At 49.4% G+C, this 21,105-nt stretch overlaps 1 protein-coding gene and 1 long non-coding RNA gene across 2 annotated transcripts in view; one reads left to right on the forward strand and one right to left on the reverse strand.

The window, feature by feature from the left end:
- Positions 1–1,512: 1,512 nt before the first annotated feature.
- On the forward strand, positions 1,513–4,905 carry ubb (ubiquitin B). Its single transcript, XM_038814806.1, has 2 exons — positions 1,513–1,696; positions 2,472–4,905. The coding sequence occupies exon 2, from the start codon at positions 2,478–2,480 to the stop codon at positions 4,761–4,763; it is 2,286 nt and encodes a 761-aa protein (XP_038670734.1). The 5' UTR covers positions 1,513–1,696; positions 2,472–2,477; the 3' UTR covers positions 4,764–4,905.
- A 940-nt stretch (positions 4,906–5,845) lies between these two features.
- Positions 5,846–21,105, reverse strand: part of LOC119975197 — a 34,823-nt gene continuing 19,563 nt past the window's right edge. Inside the window, exons 3-4 of the long non-coding RNA XR_005462676.1 lie at positions 20,962–21,056; positions 5,846–6,347 (exon numbers count right to left, since the gene is read on the reverse strand). This is a non-coding gene — a long non-coding RNA (uncharacterized LOC119975197). The remainder of the gene's footprint in view (positions 6,348–20,961; positions 21,057–21,105) is intronic.

Raw genomic sequence — 21,105 nt, forward strand, 5'->3', positions numbered from 1 at the left:
TCCTCAGTTTCTCCATTTCTCCCTCCCTGTTTCTCCCTCCCTCTTTCAGCTTCTCGCACCCTCCCTCCGTTTCTCCCTCCCTCAGTTTCTCCCTCCCTCCCTCAATTTCTCCCTCCCTCCCTCCGTTTCTCCCTCCCTCCCTCCGTTTCTCCCTCCTTCCCTCCGTTTCTCCCTCCTTCCCTCCGTTCTCCCTCCCTCCGTTTCTCCCTCCCTCCCTCAGTTTCTCCGTTTCTCCCTCCCTCCCTCAGTTTCTCCCTCCCTCCCTCCGTTTCTCCCTCCCTCCCTCCGTTTCTCCCTCCCTCCCTCCGTTTCTCCCTCCCTCAGTTTCTCCGTTTCTCCCTCCCTCAGTTTCTCCGTTTCTCCCTCCCTCAGTTTCTCCCTCCTTCCCTTTCTCCCTCACTCAGTTTCTCCCTCCCTCCCTTTCTCCCTCCCTCCCTCCCTTTCTCCCTCCCTCAGTTTCTCCGTTTCTCCCTCCCTCAGTTTCTCCCTCCCTCCCTTTCTCCCTCACTCAGTTTCTCCCTCCCTCCCTGTTTCTCCCTCCCTCCCTCCGTTTCTCCCTCCCTCAGTTTCTCCGTTTCTCCCTCCCTCAGTTTCTCCGTTTCTCCCTCCCTCAGTTTCTCCCTCCTTCCCTTTCTCCCTCACTCAGTTTCTCCCTCCCTCCCTTTCTCCCTCCCTCAGTTTCTCCCTCCCTCAGTTTCTCCCTCCCTCAGTTTCTCCCTCCCTCCCTCCCTTTCTCCCTCACTCAGTTTCTCCCTCCCTCCCTCAGTTTCTCCCTCCCTCCCTCAGTTTCTCCCTCCCTCCCTCAGTTTCTCCCTCCCTCCCTCAGTTTCTCCCTCCCTCCCTCAGTTTCTCCCTCCCTCCCTCAGTTTCTCCCTCCCTCAGTTTCTCCCTCCCTCTCTGTTTCTCCCTCCCTCAGTTTCTCCCTCCCTCTCTCAGTTTCTCCCTCCCTCAGTTTCTCTCTCCCTCCCTCAGTTTCTCCCTCCCTCTCTCAGTTTCTCCCTCCCTCAGTTTCTCTCTCCCTCCCTCAGTTTTTTCTCTCCCTCCCTCAGTTTTTTCTCTCCCTCCCTCAGTTTTTTCTCTCCCTCCCTCAGTTTTTTCTCTCCCTCCCTCAGTTTTTTCTCTCCCTCCCTCAGTTTTTTCTCTCCCTCCCTCAGTTTCTCTCTCCCTCCCTCAGTTTTTTCTCTCCCTCCCTCAGTTTCTCCCTCCCTCAGTTTCTGGCGCTGACTCACTCCCTCAGGAGGCGGTCACGCGGTGATCACGCGGGGGCGGTGAGGCGGTGTTGACGCAGTGTAGACGCGGCGATCGCTGATTGGCTGAGGCAGCGGGTGATTGACAGGGATTGTGCCGCGTCACCGAGCTCCAGCCAATCAGCACGCGGAGGCGGGCACCTTATGTAAGCTCGCCTCAGGGACAGCTTGTTATTTCAGATCAATCCGCGTGTGAGGTCAGTGATCAACAACCTAAAACACCCCAAACAAGAGCTTCAAACTGCAGTGTCTATATATGATTAAACATTTGGGTTAACATTTAAGACAAAGTGGCTGAGGTGCGGTAAAGGGAAAGTGCCTGCGCGAAAAGAGCTCCGCACTATTTCTTGTGCGGAAGCAGCGAGCTGGGCGGGGTGTATTGCGGCAGCTTATAAAAGGGCGCTGGGCGGCCATCTCCGCAGAGCGAGAGTCCGGAGCAGAGAAGAGAGGTCAGTGCGGAGCTGGGAGCATCACTGCGGGTCCCGGGGAGGCCGGAGCTGGGGGCATCACTGCGGGTCCCGGGGAGGCCGGAGCTGGGGGCATCACTGCGGGTCCCGGGGAGGCCGGAGCTGGGGGCATCACTGCGGGTCCCGGGGAGGCCGGAGCTGTGGGGACGGCCGCCGGAGCGGTCAGTTCCCGAGGGGTGCCCGGGATAGGGCCGGAGCGGGAAGGTCGGCGGGGGGCGGTCAGTGCGGGGCCCGGAGTGGGGCGGTCAGTGCGGGGCCGGCGGAGAGGTCGGGGTGGTGGGTGTCCGAGGGGAGCCCAGGATGGAGCCGGGAATCGGGGCCGCCTCAGTCCCTGGGCGGGCGGTTACCGGAAATGGGCGCCTGACTTCCGGCCCCGCGGCTGGGCGTTGGCGCAGTTTCTGTAGCAGATTCTCATTCACTCCCTTCAGTCTCCCAATCGGGCAGCACAGCGGGTTAACAATGTGGCTTCACAGCGCCAGGGACCCGGGTTCGATTCCTGGTTTGCTCACGTTCTCCCCGTGTCTGCGTGGGTTTCTTCCGGGCGCTCCGGTTTTTCCCCTCAGTCCCGAAAGATGTGCTGTTAGATAAATTGGCCATTCTGAATTCTCAATGTACCCGAACAGGCGCAGGTATATGGCGACTAGGGGATTTTCACAGTAACTTCATTGCAGTGTTAATGTTAATTGCAGTGTTAATACTTGTGACAAATATTGTTGTTATTATTCCATGGTTGATGTTTACAATTGCTCTCTTTCAGTTCAAAATGCAGATCTTTGTGAAGACCCTGACTGGTAAGACCATCACCCTTGAAGTTGAGCCAAGTGACACAATAGAGAATGTCAAGGCCAAGATTCAGGACAAAGAAGGTATTCCTCCTGACCAACAGCGTCTGATATTTGCTGGGAAGCAGCTGGAAGATGGTCGCACCCTATCTGACTATAATATCCAGAAGGAATCCACCTTGCACTTGGTCCTGCGGCTCCGTGGTGGAATGCAGATCTTTGTGAAGACCCTGACTGGTAAGACCATCACCCTTGAAGTTGAGCCAAGTGACACAATAGAAAATGTCAAGGCCAAAATTCAGGACAAGGAAGGCATCCCTCCTGACCAACAGCGTCTGATATTTGCTGGGAAGCAGCTGGAAGATGGTCGCACCCTATCTGACTATAATATCCAGAAGGAATCCACCTTGCACTTGGTCCTGCGGCTCCGTGGTGGAATGCAGATCTTTGTGAAGACACTGACTGGTAAGACCATCACCCTTGAAGTTGAGCCAAGTGACACAATAGAGAATGTCAAGGCCAAGATTCAGGACAAGGAAGGCATCCCTCCTGACCAGCAGCGTCTGATCTTTGCTGGGAAGCAGCTGGAAGAAGGCCGCACCCTTTCAGACTACAATATTCAGAAGGAATCCACCTTGCACTTGGTCCTGCGGCTCCGTGGTGGAATGCAGATCTTTGTGAAGACCCTGACTGGTAAGACCATCACCCTTGAAGTTGAACCAAGTGACACAATAGAAAATGTCAAAGCCAAGATTCAGGACAAAGAAGGTATCCCTCCTGACCAGCAGCGTCTGATCTTTGCTGGGAAGCAGCTGGAAGATGGTCGCACTCTGTCTGACTACAATATTCAGAAGGAATCCACCTTGCACTTGGTCCTGCGGCTCCGTGGTGGAATGCAGATCTTTGTGAAGACCCTGACTGGTAAGACCATCACCCTTGAAGTTGAGCCAAGTGACACAATAGAAAATGTCAAGGCCAAGATTCAGGACAAGGAAGGTATCCCACCTGACCAGCAGCGACTGATCTTTGCTGGGAAGCAGCTGGAAGATGGTCGCACCCTATCTGACTATAATATCCAGAAGGAATCCACCTTGCACTTGGTCCTGCGGCTCCGTGGTGGAATGCAGATCTTTGTGAAGACCCTGACTGGTAAGACCATCACCCTTGAAGTTGAGCCAAGTGACACAATAGAAAATGTCAAGGCCAAAATTCAGGACAAAGAAGGTATCCCTCCTGACCAGCAGCGTCTGATCTTTGCTGGGAAGCAGCTGGAAGAAGGCCGCACCCTTTCCGACTACAATATTCAGAAGGAATCCACCTTGCACTTGGTCCTGCGGCTCCGTGGTGGAATGCAGATCTTTGTGAAGACCCTGACTGGTAAGACCATCACCCTTGAAGTTGAGCCAAGTGACACAATAGAGAATGTCAAGGCCAAGATTCAGGACAAGGAAGGTATCCCTCCTGACCAGCAGCGTCTGATCTTTGCAGGGAAGCAGCTGGAAGATGGTCGCACTCTGTCTGACTACAATATTCAGAAGGAATCCACCTTGCACTTGGTCCTGCGGCTCCGTGGTGGAATGCAGATCTTTGTGAAGACCCTGACTGGTAAGACCATCACCCTTGAAGTTGAGCCAAGTGACACAATAGAAAATGTCAAGGCCAAGATTCAGGACAAAGAAGGTATCCCTCCTGACCAACAGCGTCTGATATTTGCTGGGAAGCAGCTGGAAGATGGTCGCACCCTATCTGACTATAATATTCAGAAGGAATCCACCTTGCACTTGGTCCTGCGGCTCCGTGGTGGAATGCAGATCTTTGTGAAGACCCTGACTGGTAAGACCATCACCCTTGAAGTTGAGCCAAGTGACACAATAGAAAATGTCAAGGCCAAGATTCAGGACAAAGAAGGTATCCCTCCTGACCAGCAGCGTCTGATCTTTGCTGGGAAGCAGCTGGAAGAAGGCCGCACCCTTTCCGACTACAATATTCAGAAAGAATCCACCTTGCACTTGGTCCTGCGGCTCCGTGGTGGAATGCAGATCTTTGTGAAGACCCTGACTGGTAAGACCATCACCCTTGAAGTTGAGCCAAGTGACACAATAGAGAATGTCAAGGCCAAGATTCAGGACAAGGAAGGTATCCCTCCTGACCAGCAGCGTCTGATCTTTGCTGGGAAGCAGCTGGAAGAAGGCCGCACCCTTTCAGACTACAATATTCAGAAGGAATCCACCTTGCACTTGGTCCTGCGGCTCCGTGGTGGACAGTAAAAGTTGTTTGAGCATTGATTTGCCCTTGTTTTTGCAGTGTAATTTTAAAATTCACTGTATACAGTATGCATCTTGCTTTTGTAATGAATAAACTGAACTTAGTACTTGAAGCATTGTAGATAATAAAATTTTGGCAATGACCAATTGTCTTGGCTTATTTCTTTCAGCATTAATATGGTGGTTTATCCTGGTGCATGAAATGTAGATTTACCCCTCTTATATTTCTATGCATTCTGTTGGTGCGTGTCCAGAATTCACTGCTCCTGGAACTGAATTTCAAAGCCATTTCTGACTCGACCACATTGCTGTGCATGTACAAGGCAAGTCTTTACACAGGGTAGTGGGTGCCTGGAATTTGCTGCTGAAGGAGGTGGTGGAAATAGGGACGATAGTGACATTTAAGGGGCATGTTGACAAATACATGAATAGGATGGGAATGGAGGGATACGGACCCAGGAAGTGTAGAAGATTTTAGTTTAGACGGGCAGCATAGCCGGCACAGGCTTGGACGACCGAAGGGCCTGTTCCTGTGCTGTACTGTTCTTTGAAACCAGACAAAGATGGTACAAAGGAACAATTGGTCAGATGCATGGTTTTTTTTTTTTGCAAATCTTCCAGCAATGTGGATGTCGTTTGAACTGAGTGGTTTGCAAGCCAATCACATTGCTGTGGTCTGGAATCACGTGAAAAGACCAGGTTTCCTTTCTCAGTGAGATGGGTTATTGGCAGTGGATTTATGTCTAGATCATGTAGTCTCATGTCACTGCCCCTTACTGGAAGGTCAAATATGAATGATTCTGTAGCTGACACATCAGTGGCCTGGGGCTCCAAGCGCTATTATTAGTCTTTACATTCAAGGTGGGGAAAGTACAAATTGCAAGGTAGGCAGTTGATGGGTTTGAAAATAGTGAAAATGTAGCTGTGAAGTACAAGGAAGTGACAAAGCTGCACAATGCTTAAGCTAGTTCAATAGTGAGCAGGAAATGCAAGTTTTGAATTGCATAGTACATGCTCCACTAAAATTTTGGGCGGCTGTAATAATTCTGCAAGCAGACAAAATGGTTGAAATAAGATGACGTATCTAAAAGCACAATTTCATTTATTCAGTTGGAATTACTTGCAATTCTGGAGAAACCTTTAGAAACCTGCTTAATAGCTGACCAGTTTGGTTGCTGGACAGGATTGCTCTAACTTGAATCAAATATTTCCACAAGACCTTGTAATGCTCCATAACTGCAGCATAACCCTAATCTCCACAAATCTATTATAAGACCAGTAAGCCCTGTACAAATTAGTCCAAAAAGCAAAATGGCCAAGCCAATTCCACCAAAATTGGATGATATGAACAGAATTTCCTCCATATTCCTTCGATTAGCAGATGGTTTATTTTGAACTGACTAATTGCAATTGGCTATTTTGGGAAAAACTGCAGCTGGAATGTTTAGAGCACGTTCTGTTGAGAGATGGGCTCTGTATTGTGCCTTCTCTTTCTGAACTGCCAGCTTTATGCACACTTGCGTTCTTTGTTCTGGGGGTTGTCAAGTTTATCACTTGTCCAGATGACGTCCGAATATCTGAAGCTGTCTAATAGGAGAAAGGTGATAAAATTCCATCAATTCCTGATCAATATCAGTTTAACACAATATTTAATCATTCTATATACCCTACAGTGCAGAAGGAGGCTATTTCACCTATCTACGCCTACTTCCTTGCCTTATCCTGTGCCCAAAGGGGACTTTAGCATAGCCAATCCAACTAACCTGAACATCTTGACCCCCATCCATGGGCATTGAATCTCCACCACCGATGTACATTGGCCACATCTTCCAAACCCACCACCACCAAACAACTGGGCTGCAGCTGGATTAAATTTTTCCCCCAGATGCTGTTGAAGTGTGGCAACTACTACACAGCCTCTTCCTACATCTTTTGTAAATAACCTTTGTATTTTTAAAAATATTTTTTGTTCTCCCCCTTTTTTCACATTTTCTCCCAAATTTACACCCACCAACAATAAATAATCAGCAACAAATGTCAATCCCCATAACAATAACAACGATCCCATCCTCCCACCAAACCCCAAACATTAGCCTGCACGTTTACATAAACAAATGACAAAGGAATCACCCATAGTCACCCGTAATAGACACAGCCACCCATCCCCACCCCCAATTAATGTTCGATGTTATCCAGTTCTTGAAAGTGCATAATGAATAATGCCCATGAATTGTAGAACCCCTCTGTCCTTCCCCACAGTTCAAACTTAACGTTCTCATAAGTCAAGAATTCCAACAGGTCCCCAAGCCAGGGCACAGGGTGGAGAGGTTGCTGTCCATTCCAACAGGATCTGCCTTCGGGCGATCAACGAGGCGAAGGCTACGATATCTGCTTCTGCACCCTTTTCCAACCCTGGCTGGTCCGAATGCCCAAAATTGGCCTCCCGGGTCCAGTTTCACGTGTACCACCTTGGAAGTTACCCTAAAAACCCCCTTCCAGTAATCCTCTAGCTTTGGACAGGACCAAAACATTAGCGGGACCCCCCCCCCCCCCCCCTGCAACGCTCACATACATCTTCTACTCCTTCAAAGAATCGGCTCACCCTCATGAGGTGTGTTCTGTATGCCACCTTCAGCTGTATCAGCCCCAACCTCGCGCATGAGTTGGAGGCATTTATTCTCCTACTTTTTGCTTTGATCCCTTCCAGTGGTGCCTTCTCTTCCAAAATAGCTCCGTGAACTGCTGACACTACCCCCTTCTCCAGTCTCCCTGTCGCCAGCACGTCCTCCAGCAATGTGGAGGCCGGCTCCTCCGGGAAGTTCTGTATCTCCTTTCTGGCAAAATCTTGAACCTGCATGTACCTAAACACTTTCCCAGGAGCGGCGCTGTTGCTATTGCTTTCAGTCCCGACACTCTGCACAAACTCTCCTCCATTCTGACCCACTGGGAATCAACCCCTCTGACCCAACTCCGCACCTTCTCCACATTCGCCGCCCAGTAGTAGTACTGGAAGACCCAAACCCCCTGCCTGCCTGCCTGCCTTCCCCTCTGTAGCAGCACCTTTCTCACTCTGGCCACCTTCCCTCCCCATATGAACAAGGTAATCCTTCCCTCAATCTCTCTGAAAAAAACCTTTGGCAGGAAAATCGGTAGGCATTGAAAAATAAACAAATCGCAGCAACGCATTAATTTTAACCACCTGTACCCGACCCGCCAGTGACGGAGACCATCCCACCTTGCCAGATCAGCTTTCACTCCCCACCAAACTAGAGATGTTGTACCTGTGAAGCCCTCCCCCACTCCCGGGCAACCTGCACCCCCAGATACCTAAAGTGAGTCCCTGCCCTACGGAATGGCAGCCCTCCTTCCCCCCACCCCTGGCTGAGACACCACAAAATACTCACACTTGTCTAGATTCAGCTTCAGCTTGTACCCCGAGGAAGACCCAAATACTTGAAGCAGCCCCAATATTCCCCCTATCGATACACTCGGTCCTGACACATATAACAGCAAGTTGTCGGCATATCAGGACACCCTATGCTCTATCCACCCCCCCCCCCCCCCCCCCGCACTATTCCTTTCCATGCTCCTGAACTTCTTAATGCCATGGCCAACGGCTCAATTGCAAGTGCAAACATCGGGGGGACATAGGACATCCCTGCCTTGTCCCATGGTGGAGAGAAAAGTATCTCGAGCTGATGTGGTGTTTGTGCGGACACTCGACCTCGGCTCCTTATACAGTAGTCCCCCGTCAATCCCCGACAATGCCGTTCCCGAACGGGAGCCCTCCGACGCGCGGCTGCCTCCCGCCCGCCGTCACCGGAAGTCAGCCGTCACCGCTTCTTCAATGGCTTTGATGAGATCTTTTCACAGTTGTTCCCTCTGCTGCTAGAATTCAGGTTACAGAAAAGAGCTCTTTTTTAATCAATATGGGGTGGAATTTTGATGAAAAGGCGTAGATGAATGTTGGAGGAGTACTTTCCCCCAGGAATGATATGTTTCTTGGTTACCAGACCCGCAGAAACAGTGAAAGATTTGGCTGAACCTGCAGCAAAGACAAAAGCCTCTTCCAGCATGCAGGCGGGGGAAGGGCGAGCTTAAAGGCCTCAAGCTGACTTATGAAAGCTGAATTCTCGCAGCAGAGGGAACAACTGTGAAAAGATCTCACCAAGGCCATTGAAGAAGCGGTGACGGCTGACTTCCGGTGACGGCGGGCGGGAGGCAGCCGCGCGTCGGAGGGCTCCCGTTCGGGAACGGCATTGTCGGGGATTGACGCCCGGTCCTAGGGGCAGCGAAGGCGGTGAAGGCCAGGAGAAAGCACAGGGAAGGGATATGTCGAGGTCCAGAAAGAAAACAGCTGAAAGTTCATCAGGGAGTAGAAAGGTCACCGTGGGGTCACCAAGGAAAATGGAGGCTGGAGCACCAAAAAATGAACATCAGCAGTAAGGAGGGAAAGGGAAAAAAAAGGGGGGGGGGGGGGTGGAAGAAAATAGGAGGCATGGTAATGTTAAATAAGGACAGGGAATTTAGTGTACGGGTAATTGGGGATAGTGCGGGAGAAGTGGGGTACGTGGTTTATTGTGTGTTATTTTAGGGGGCATTTTGTGCATCGACCCACGCGGTTGTTTTAGAAATGTCAATATGTTAAATTGTGAAAATTACAAATGCTTCAATAAAATATGTTTTAAAAAAAGAAAATGTGGGAGCGAGAGAGACTCACGTTTGGTATGTTGCCTCCCAGGTGCAAGGGTACGTGATGTCTCGGATCGTGTTTTCCGGGTCCTTAAGGGGGAGGGGGAGCAGCCCCAAGTCGTAGTCCACATTGGCACTAACGACATAGGTAGGAAAGGGGACAAGGATGTCAGGCAGGCCTTTAGGGAGCTAGGATGGAAGCTCAGAGCGAGAACAAACAGAGTTGTTATCTCTGGGTTGTTGCCCGTGCCACGTGATAGTGAGATGAGGAATAGGGAGAGAGAGCAATTAAACACGTGGCTACAGGGATGGTGCAGGCGGGAGGGATTCAGATTTCTGGATAACTGGGGCTCTTTCTGGGGAAGGTGGGACCTCTATAGACAGGATGGTCTACATCTGAACCTGAGGGGCACCAATATCCTGGGGGGGAGATTTGTTAGTGCTCTTTGGGGGGGTTTAAACTAATTCAGCAGGGGCATGGGGACCTGGATTGTAGTTTTAGGGTACGGGAGATTGAGAGTATAGAGGTCAGGAGCACAGATTTGACTTCGCAGGAGGGTGCCAGTGTTCAGGTAGGTGGTTTGAAGTGTGTCTACTTCAATGCCAGGAGTATACGAAATAAGGTAGGGGAACTGGCAGCATGGGTTGGTACCTGGGACTTCGATGTTGTGGCCATTTCAGAGACATGGATAGAGCAGGGACAGGAATGGTTGTTGCAGGTTCCGGGGTTTAGGTGTTTTAGTAAGTTCAGAGAAGGGGGCAAAAGAGGGGGAGGTGTGGCGCTGCTAGTCAAGGACAGTATTACGGTGGCGGAAAGGATGCTAGATGGGGACTCTTCTTCTGAGGTAGTATGGGCTGAGGTTAGAAACAGGAAAGGAGAGGTCACCCTGTTGGGAGTTTTCTATAGGCCACCTAATAGTTCTAGGGATGTAGAGGAAAGGATGGCGAAGATGATTCTGGAAAAGAGCGAAAGTAACAGGGTAGTTGTTATGGGAGACTTTAACTTTCCAAATATTGACTGGAAAAGATATAGTTCGAGTACATTAGATGGGTCATTCTTTGTACAATGTGTGCAGGAGGGTTTCCTGACACAATATGTTGACAGGCCAACAAGAGGCGAGGCCACATTGGATTTGGTTTTGGGTAATGAACCAGGCCAGGTGTTAGATCTGGAGGTAGGTGAGCACTTTGGAAACAGTGACCACAATTCGGTGACCTTTACGTTAGTGATGGAAAGGGATAAGTATACCCCGCAGGGCAAGAGTTATAGCTGGGGGAAGGGCAATTATGGTGCCATTAGACATGACTTAGGATGTGTTGGTTGGAGAAGTAGGCTGCAAGGGTTGGGCACACTGGATATGTGGAGCTTGTTCAAGGAACAGCTATTGCATGTTCTTGATAAGTACGTACCAGTCAGGCAGGGAGGAAGGGGTCGAGCGAGGGAACCGTGGTTTACCAAAGAAGTGGAATCTCTTGTTAAGAGGAAGAAGGAGGCCTATGTGAAGATGAGGCGTGAAGTTTCAGTTGGGGCGCTTGATATTTACAAGGAAGCGAGGAAGGATCTAAAGAGAGAGCTGAGACGAGCAAGGAGGGGACATGAGAAGTCTTTGGCAGGTAGGATCAAGGAAAACCCAAAAGCTTTCTATAGGTATGTCAGGAATAAAAGAATGACTAGGGTAAGAGTAGGGCCAGTCAAGGACAGTGGTGGGAAGTTGTGTGTGGAGGCTGAGGAGATAAGCGAGATACTAAATGAATACTTTTCGTCAGTATTCACTCAAGAAAAAGATAATATTGTGGAGGAGAATGCTGAGACCCAGGCTATTAGAATAGATGGCATTGAGGTGCGTAGGGAAGAAGTGTTGGCAATTCTGGACAAGGTGAAAATAGATAAGTCCCCGGGGCCGGATGGGATTTATCCTAGGATTCTCTGGGAAGCCAGGGAAGAGATTGCTGAGCCTTTGGCTTTGATTTTTAGGTCATCATTGGCTACAGGAATATGCCAGAGGACTGGAGGATAGCAAATGTGGTCCCTTTGTTCAAGAAGGGGAGTAGAGATAACCGCGGTAACTATAGGCCGGTGAGCCTAACGTCTGTGGTGGGTAAAGTCTTGGAGAGGATTATAAAAGATACGATTTATAATCATCTAGATAGGAATAATATGATTAGGGACAGTCAGCATGGTTTTGTGAAGGGTAGGTCATGCCTCACAAACCTTATCGAGTTCTTTGAGAAGGTGACTGAACAGGTAGATGAGGGTAGAGCAGTTGATGTGGTGTATATGGATTTCAGTAAAGCGTTTGATAAGGTTCCCCACGGTCGTCTATTGCAGAAAATACGGAGGCTGGGGATTGAGGGTGATTTAGAGATGTGGATCAGAAATTGGCTAGTTGAAAGAAGACAGAGAGTGGTAGTTGATGGGAAATGTTCAGAATGGAGTTCAGTTACGAGTGGCGTACCACAAGGATCTGTTCTGGGGCCGTTGCTGTTTGTCATTTTTATAAATGACCTAGAGGAGGGCGCAGAAGGATGGGTGAGTAAATTTGCAGACGACACTAAAGTCGGTGGAGTTGTAGACAGTGCGGAAGGATGTTGCAGGTTACAGAGGGACATAGATAAGCTGCAGAGCTGGGCTGAGAGGTGGCAAATGGAGTTTAATGTGGAGAAGTGTGAGGTGATTCACTTTGGAAAGAATAACAGAAATGCGGAATATTTGGCTAATGGTAAAATTCTTGGTAGTGTGGATGAGCAGAGGGATCTCGGTGTCCATGTACATAGATCCCTGAAAGTTGCCACCCAGGTTGATAGGGTTGTGAAGAAGGCCTATGGTGTGTTGGCCTTTATTGGTAGAGGGATTGAGTTCCGGAGCCATGAGGTCATGTTGCAGTTGTACAAAACTCTAGTACGGCCGCATTTGGAGTATTGCGTACAGTTCTGGTCGCCTCATTATAGGAAGGACGTGGAAGCTTTGAAACGGGTGCAGAGGAGATTTACCAGGATGTTGCCTGGTATGGAGGGAAAATCTTATGAGGAAAGGCTGATGGACTTGAGGTTGTTTTCGTTAGAGAGAAGAAGGTTAAGAGGTGACTTAATAGAGGCATACAAAATGATCAGAGGGTTAGATAGGGTGGACAGCGAGAGCCTTCTCCCGCGGATGGAGGTGGCTAGCACGAGGGGACATAGCCTTAAATTGAGGGGTAATAGATATAGGACAGAGGTCAGAGGTGGGTTTTTTACGCAAAGAGTGGTGAGGCCGTGGAATGCCCTACCTGCAACAGTAGTGAACATGCCAACATTGAGGGCATTTAAAAATTTATTGGATAAGCATATGGATGATAAGGGCATAGTGTAGGTTAGATGGCCTTTAGATTTTTTCCATGTCGGTGCAACATCGAGGGCCGAAGGGCCTGTACTGCGCTGTATCGTTCTATGTTCTAGCCCTGGCCGGATGCTGGACACCCCAAGCCTCAAAAGGAGATTGTTAGTAGCTACGTGATAAGGTAAAAGATAACAGCTATGTGAAAAAGAACGCCAGAGGGTGATTGAAACCAGGCGACTGGAGACATTGAAAAAGAGGCCACATAACCATTGCAGAAGCATACCCCGAGTCAAGGGCTCGATGGCCAGTAGAGTATCCTTCCAGAAAGTATGGCCAACTGTTCTGATTGGGGGGATATTTGAGTTTGATTTATGACTTGAGTAACTGTTATCATTTATTGAGTTCAAGTCTGTGATGGTTTTATTAAGGGTTAAGTTTTAGTCTGCGTGACAATAATTAACTGCATAAGAATCTGTGTGACACATTTGATCCGAATAAAGTAAACTTGATTCAAGAATAGTTTGTGTGACGTGTCAGTTGTGACCTCCAGGAGGGGCAACACTGAATAAATGTCAGTGTTGGAGCTGTATTTGATCATATTGGCTCAGGGGACAGCAAGTTCTGGAGCTCTGCCTGATCTAATGTGATCTAATTTACATGATCTAATAACACTATATTAAAAAATAAACTTTCCCTTCCTTGACTTTAAATTTATATACTCTAGTTACCAACTCAATAACCAGCCTTTGATCCCTGTCATTATCAGAGTGCTCTGCTGCATTCTGTCTTCATGAAGTGTAGTAAGAAGTCTTACAACACCAAGTTAAAGTCCAACATGTTTGTTTCAAACACTAGCTTTCGGAGCACTGCTCCTTCCTCAGGTGAATGAAGAGGTATGTCCCAGAAACATCTATATAGATAAATTCAAAGATGCCAGGCAATGCTTAGAATGCGAGCATGAGCAGGTGATTAAATCTTTACAGATCCAGAGATAGGGGTAACCCCAGGTTAAAGAGGTGTGAATTGTCTCAAGCCGGGACAGTTGGTAGGATTTCGCAAGCACAGGCCAGATGGTGGGGGATGAATGTAATGCGACATGAATCCCAGGTCCCGGTTGAGGCCGCACTCATGTAGAACATAGAACACTACAGCGCAGTACGGGCCCTTCGGCCCTCGATGTTGCGCCGACCTGTGAAACCATCTGAAGCCTATCTGACCAACACTATTCCATTTTCATCCATATGTCTATCCAGTGACCAGTTAAATGCCCTTAAAGTTGGCGAGTCTACTACTATTGCAGGCAGGGCGTTCCACACCCCTACTACTCTCTGAGTAAAGAAACTGCCTCTGACATCTGTCCTATATCTATCATCCCTCAATTTAAAGCTGTCCCCTCGTGTTGGTCATCACCATCCGAGGAAAAAGACTCTCACTGTCCACCCTATCTAACCCTCTGACTATCTTATATGTCTCTATTAAGTCACCTCTCAGCCTTCTCCTCTCTAACGAAAACAACCTCAATTCCCTGAGCCTTTCCTCGTAAGACCTTCCCTCCATACCAGGCAACATCCTAGTAAATCTCTGAACCCTTTCCAAAGCTTCCACATCCTTCCTATAATGTGGTGACCAGAACTGCACGCAGTACTCCAGGTGTGGCCGCACCAGAGTTATGTACAGCTGCAGCATGACCTTGTGGTTCCGAAACTCAATCCCCCTGCTTATAAAGGCTAGCACACCATATGCCTTCTTAACAGCCCTATTAACCTGGGTGGCAACTTTCAGAGATTTATGTACCTGGATGCCGAGATCTCTCTGTTCATCTACACTACCAAGAATCTTGCCATTAGCCCAGTACTCTGCATTCCTGTTACTCCTTCCAAAGTGAACCACCTCACACTTTTCCGCATTAAACTCTATCTGCCACCTCTCAGCCCAGCTCTGCAGCTTATCTATGTCCCTCTGTATCCTATAACATCCTTCAGCACTATCCACAACTCCACCGACCTTCGTGTCATCTGCAAATTTACTAACCCATCCTTCTACACCCTCTTCCAGGTGATTTATAAAAATGACAAACAGCAGTGGCCCCAAAACAGATCCTTGCGGTACACCACTAGTAACTGAACTCCAGGATGAACATTTGCCATCAACCACCACCCTCTGTCTTCTTTCAGCTAGCCAATTACTGATCCAAACCGCTAAATCACCTTCAATTCCATACTTCCTTATTTTCTGCAATAGCCTACCGTGGGGAACCTTATCAAACGCCTTATTGAAATCCATATACACCACATCAACAGCTTTACCCTGATCCACCTGTTTGGTCACCTTCTCAAAAAACTCAATAAGGTTTGTGAGACATGACCTACCCTTCACAAAACCGTGTTGAGTATCGCTAATCAACTTGTTCTTTTCAAGATGATTATAAACCCTATCTCTTATAACCTTTTCCAACATTTTACCCACAACCGAAGTAAGGCTCACAGGTCTATAATTACAAGGGTTGTCTCTACTCCCCTTCTTGAACAAGGGGACAACATTTGCTATCCTCCAGTCTTCCGGCACTATTCCTGTCGACAAAGACGACATAAAGATCAAGGACAAAGGCTCTGCAATCTCCTCCCTGGCTTCCCAGAGAATCCTAGGATAAATCCCATCTGGCCCAGGGGACTTATCTATTTTGACATTTTCTAAAATTGCTAACACCTCTTCCTTTTGAACTTCAATTCCATCTAGCCTGGTCGACTGAACCTGAGTGTTCTCCTCAACAACATTGTCTTTCTCCAGAGTAAACACTGACGAAAAATATCCATTTAATGCTTCCCCTATCTCCTCTGATTCCACACACAACTTTCCACTACTATCCTTGATTGGCCCTAATCTTACTCTAGTCATTCTTTTGTTCCTGATATACCTATAGAAAGCCTTAGGGTTTTCCTTGATCCTATCCGCCAACGACTTTTCGTGTCCTCTCCTCGCTCTTCTTAACTCTCCCTTTAGGTCCTTCCTGGCTAACTTGTAACTCTCAAGTGCCCTAACTGAGCCTTCATGTCTCATCCTAACATAAGCCTTCTTCTTCCTCTTGACAAGTGCTTCAACTTCCTTAGTAAACCACGGTTCCCTTGCTCAACAACTTCCTCCCTGCCTGACAGGTACATACTTATCAAGGACATGCAGTAGCTGTTCCTTGAAAAAGCTCCACATTTCGATTGTACCCATCCCCTGCAGTTTCCTTCCCCATCCTATACATCCTAAATCTTGCCGAATAGCATCATAATTGCCTTTCCCCCAGCTATAATTCTTGCCTTGCATATATACCTATCCCTGCCCATTGCTAAAGTAAACATAACCGAGTTGTGATCACTATCACCAAAGTGCTCACCTACATCTAAATCTAACACCTGGCCGGGTTCATTACCCAGTACCAAATCCAATGTGGCCTCGCCCCTTGTTGGCCTGTCTACATACTGTGTCAGAAAACCCTCCTGCACACACTGCACAAAAACTGACCCATCTATAGTACTCGAACTATAGTATTTCCAGTCAATATTTGGAAAGTTAAAGTCCCCCATAACAACTACCCTGTTACTCTCGCTCCTGTCAAGAATCATCTTTGCAATCCTTTCCTCTACATCTCTGGAACTATTCGGAGGTCTATAGACAACTCCCAACAGGGTGACCTCTCCTCTACTGTTCCTAACCTCGGCCCATACTGCCTCAGTAGACGAGTCCTCAAGCGTCCTTTCTACCGCCGTAATACTTTCCTTGATTAACAATGCCACACCCCCCCCTCTTTTACCATCTTCTCTGTTCTTACAGAAACATCTAAATCCTGGAACCTGCAACAACCATTCCTGTCCCTGCTCTACCCATGCCTCTGAAATCGGCACAACATCGAGATCCCAGGTACCAACCCATGCTGCAAGCTCACCCACCTTATTCCGGATGCTCCTGGCGTTGAAGTAGACACACTTCAAACCAGCGTCCTGCTTGCCGGTGCCCTCTTTCGAACTTTTAACCCTATCCCTGACCTCACTACTCTCAACATCCTGTACACTGGGACTACAATTTAGGTTCCCATCCCCCTGCTGAATTAGTTTAAACCCCCGCACACAAATGTGTGCGGAACTTGGCTATAAGTCGGGGAAGACTTCGGCAGTCAAGGGCATTCAGCCTCTGATCTCCGGATAGGCGTTCTGCAAGGCGGACTTCAGGACCCGCGACAACGCAAAATCGCCGAGCAGAAACTTATAGCCAAGTTCCGCACACTGAGTGCGGCCTCAACCGGGATACATGCGAGGGGCCAGGAAAAGAGACCGGGAGAGCTTTCGCTATTTGGGCATACAGGTGGCTAAGAGTTGGGATGCCCTGCACAAGCTCAATCTAGCGCGGCTGGTGGATCAGATGGAGGAGGACTTTAAGAGGTGGGACATGCTGCTGCTTTCCCTGGCGGGCAGGGTGCAATCCGTGAAGATGACGGTCCTCCCCAGGTTCTTCGTCTTCCAGTGCCTTCCCATCCTCATCCTCAAGTCCTTCTTCAGGCGGGTGAACAGGATTATTACGTGTTTAGAGACTGTTCTTAGAGCGCAGTCGAGGGGGGTGGGGGAGGGGGGTGTGGGGGGGGGGGTTGGTGCTGCCGAACTTCTGCAGGTATTACTGGGCAGCGAATATACCCGTGATTCGGAAATGGGTAGTAGAGGGAGGGGGGCCGCGTGGAAGCAGTTGGAGGAGGCGTCTTGCAGGGATACTAGCCTGCGGGTATTGATAACGGCACTGCTGCCGCTCCCGTCGACACGGTACACTACGGGCCCGGTGGTGATGACGACATTGAGGATCTGGGGTCAGTGGTGACGGCACAGGGGGGAGGTAGGGGACTCGGTTTGGACCCCGATACGGAATAATCACATTCCAGGTAGAATAGACGGTGGGTTCCTAAGCTGGCACAGAGCGGGTATCAAAAGGATGGGGGAACTTGTTTATTGACGGGACTTTTGCTAGCCTGAGGGCGCTGGAAGAGAAATCTGGAATGCCCCCAGGGACTACTTTAGGTACCTGCAGTCCGGGCTTTTGTGAGGAAGCAGGTGGTGGAATTTCCGCTGCTGCCGGCCCGGAGGATACAGGACAGGGTGGTCTCGGGCGTGTGGGGAGGGGACGGAAAGGTATCGGACATATACCAGGAGCTGCAGGAGGCGGAGGAGGCCTCGGTGGAAGAGCTGAAGGGCAAATGGGAGGAGGCGCTGGGTGAGGAGCTGGATGAGGGCCTGTGGGCAGATGCCCTGGGTAGGATCAATTCCTCCTCATCTTGTGCCAGGCTTAGCCTGATTCAGTTTAAGGTGGTGCACCGGGCGCGTATGACAGGGGTGAGAATGAGCAACTTCTTTGGGGTGGAGGACAGGTGTGTGAGGTGCTCAGGGAGCCCAGCAAACCATGTCCATATGTTTTGGGCATACCTGGCACTTACAGAATTTTGGAGAGGATTTGCAAAGGCCATGTCCAAGGTCTTGGACACTCGGGTAAAGCCGAGCTGGGGGATAGCGATATTTGGGGTGTCAGAAGATCCGGGAGTGCAGGAGTCGAAAGAGGCCGAAGTCGAGTTTTGTGTGGGCACATGGGACTCCGAGAGTGAGGAGGGTGTTCCTGGAGCGAGGAAGGGATGGAGGTGGGCTGGCACTGCCCAACCTTCTGGGGTACTATTGGGCAGCCAATGTGTCAATGGTGCGTAAATGCGTGATGGAGGGGGGAGGGGCGGCGTGGAAAAGAATGGAGATGGCGTCATGTAGAGGTACGAGCCTGGGTGCCATGGTAACGGCACCGTTGCCGCTCTCCCCTAAGAGGTTTACCACGAGCCCGGTGGTGGCGGCGACCCTAAGAATCTGGGAACAATGGAGACGGCATCGGGGGGAAACAGGGGGCTCGATGGAGGCTCCACTGGGTGGCAACCATCGGTTCATCCCGGGGAACACGGATGGGGGATTCAGGGGGTGGCAAAGGGCGGGCATCAGCAAATTGAGGGACCTGTTTATTGGCGGGAGGTTTGCGGGCCTGGGGGAACTGGAAGATAAATTTGGCCTTCCCCAGGGGAACATGTTCAGATACCTGCAGGTAAAGGCGTTTGCTAGGCGACAGGTAGAGGGATTCCCTTTGCTGCCCTCGAAGGGGGCGATGGACAGAGTGCTTTCGGGGGTGTGGGTAGGAGAGGGGAAGGTGTCTGACATCTATAAGGTAATGCAGGAGGTGGAGGAGTCGTCAGTGGAGGAGCTGAAGGCTAAATGGGAGGAGGAACTCGGGGAGCAGATAGAGGACGGGACTTGGGCGGATGCCTTGGAGAGAGTCAACTCTTCCTCCTCATGTGGGAGGCTTAGTCTCATCCAATTTAAGGTGCTGCACCGGGCCCACATGTCCGGGACTAGGATGAGTAGGTTCTTCGGGGGTGAGGACAGGTGCACCAGATGTTCGGGGAGTCCTGCGAACCACGCCCATATGTTCTGGGCATGCCCAGCACTGGAAGAATTCTGGAAGGGGGTGGCGGGGACGGTGTCGAGGGTGGTTGGATCCAGGGTCAAACCAGGGTGGGGACTCGCGATTTTTGGAGTTGCGGTAGAGCCGGGAGTGCAGGAGGCGAAAGAGGCCGGTGTCCTGGCCTTTGCGTCCCTAGTAGCCCGTCGAAGGATTCTGTTACAATGGAAGGATGCAAGGCCCCCAAGTGTGGAGACCTGGATCAGTGACATGGCGGGATTTATAAAATTGGAAAAGGTCAAATTTGCCCTGAGAGGATCAATACAAGGGTTCTATAAACGATGGCAGCCTTTTCTGGACTTCCTGGCTCAGAGATAGGTAACTGGGTCAATAGCAGCAGCAACCCGGGGGGGGGGGGTGCATTATTGTAGTGTTTATTCTGTAACTTTATAGTGTGTTAATTTGCGTTGTTGTTAAAATGCTGGGTTGTTCATGGGGATGGGGCGAATGTATATGATTGTTAATATTATTGTTATTTTCGGTATTTTACTAAGGTGCGTCAATGTTGTATAAAATCAAAATTTCTCAATAAAAATTATTTAAAAAAAAGAAAGAGGCCGAAGTCTTGGCCTTTGCCTCCTTGGTAGCCCGGAGACGGCTCTTGCTAATGTGGAGGAATGCGAAACCCCCTAGTGTGGAGACTTGGGTCAGTGACATGGCTGGGTTTCTAAGTTTGGAGAGGATAAAGTTTGCCTTAAGAGGGTCCTTGCTGGGGTTCTCCAGGCAGTGGCAACCGTTCCTTGACTTTCTCGCGGAACGTTAAGTGGAGGTCAGCAGCAGCAGCAACCGGGGGGGGGGGGGGGGGGGGGGGGGGGGGGGGGGGGGGGGGGGGGTAGAGGTGGGGGGAGGGTGGTATGGGTGGGGGATTGATTTTACTTGTAAAGGGCTGATACCCCACCTTGCTTAGTTAAGTTGTTAATTTGTTTTCTTTATTATTACTATTATGTTTTTTGTTGTTTTCTTTCTGTAGTGGTTTGTAAAATTTTGAATAAAAGCAAATAAAACAAAGAACAGAGAAGGATGAGGGGCGATTTGATAGAGGTTTATAAGATGATCAGGGGAATAGATAGAGTAGACAGTCAGAGACTTTTTCCCTGGGTGGAACAAACCATTAAAAGGGGACATAAATTTAAGGTGAATGGTGGAAGATATAGGGGGGATGTTCTTTACCCAGAGAGTAGTGGGGGCATGGAATGCACTGCCTGTGGAAGTAGCTGAGTCGGAAAATTCGGGACCTTCAAGCAGCTATTGGATAGGTACATGGATTACGGTAGAATGATGGGGTGCAGATTAATTTGTTCTTCATCTAGGACAAAAATTCGGCACAACATCGTGGGCCGAAGGGCCTGTTCTGTGCTGTATTTTTCTATGTTCTATGCTCGATTCCCGCTTGGGTCACTGTCTGTCCGGAGTCTGCACGTTCTCCCCGTGTCTGCGTGGGTTTCCTCCAGGTGCTCCGGTTTCCTCCCACAGTCCAAAGGTGTGCAGGTTAGGTGGATTGGCCATGCTAAATTGCCCTTAGGTTAGATGGGGTTGCTGGGTTACGGGGATAGGGTGGAGGTGTGGGCTTAAGTAGGGTGCTCTTTCCAAGAGCTGGTGCAGACCCGATGGGCTGAATGGTCTCCTTCTGCACTGTAAAGTCTATGATATGATTCTATGAATAGATTAGAGTACTACCTCTGCATTTCTGACATCCTGATCTTAACTGTGAAGTTGTTCCTGTGTTATCAGGTTCACAAAATTCCTCTCTCTTATGTCTTGTCCATTCACAACTGCAAAAAAAACAAGAAAAATTTTCTTAGCTCTTCATTAAATAAAAAC

Source organism: Scyliorhinus canicula, chromosome 12, assembly GCF_902713615.1.
Source record: "Scyliorhinus canicula chromosome 12, sScyCan1.1, whole genome shotgun sequence".
Lineage (NCBI taxonomy): Eukaryota > Metazoa > Chordata > Chondrichthyes > Carcharhiniformes > Scyliorhinidae > Scyliorhinus > Scyliorhinus canicula.

What these genes read in the sequence shown, in the direction of transcription:
- ubb (XM_038814806.1), top strand. Translation starts at nt 2,478, where the DNA reads ATGCAGATCTTTGTGAAGACCCTGACTGGTAAGACCATCACCCTTGAA.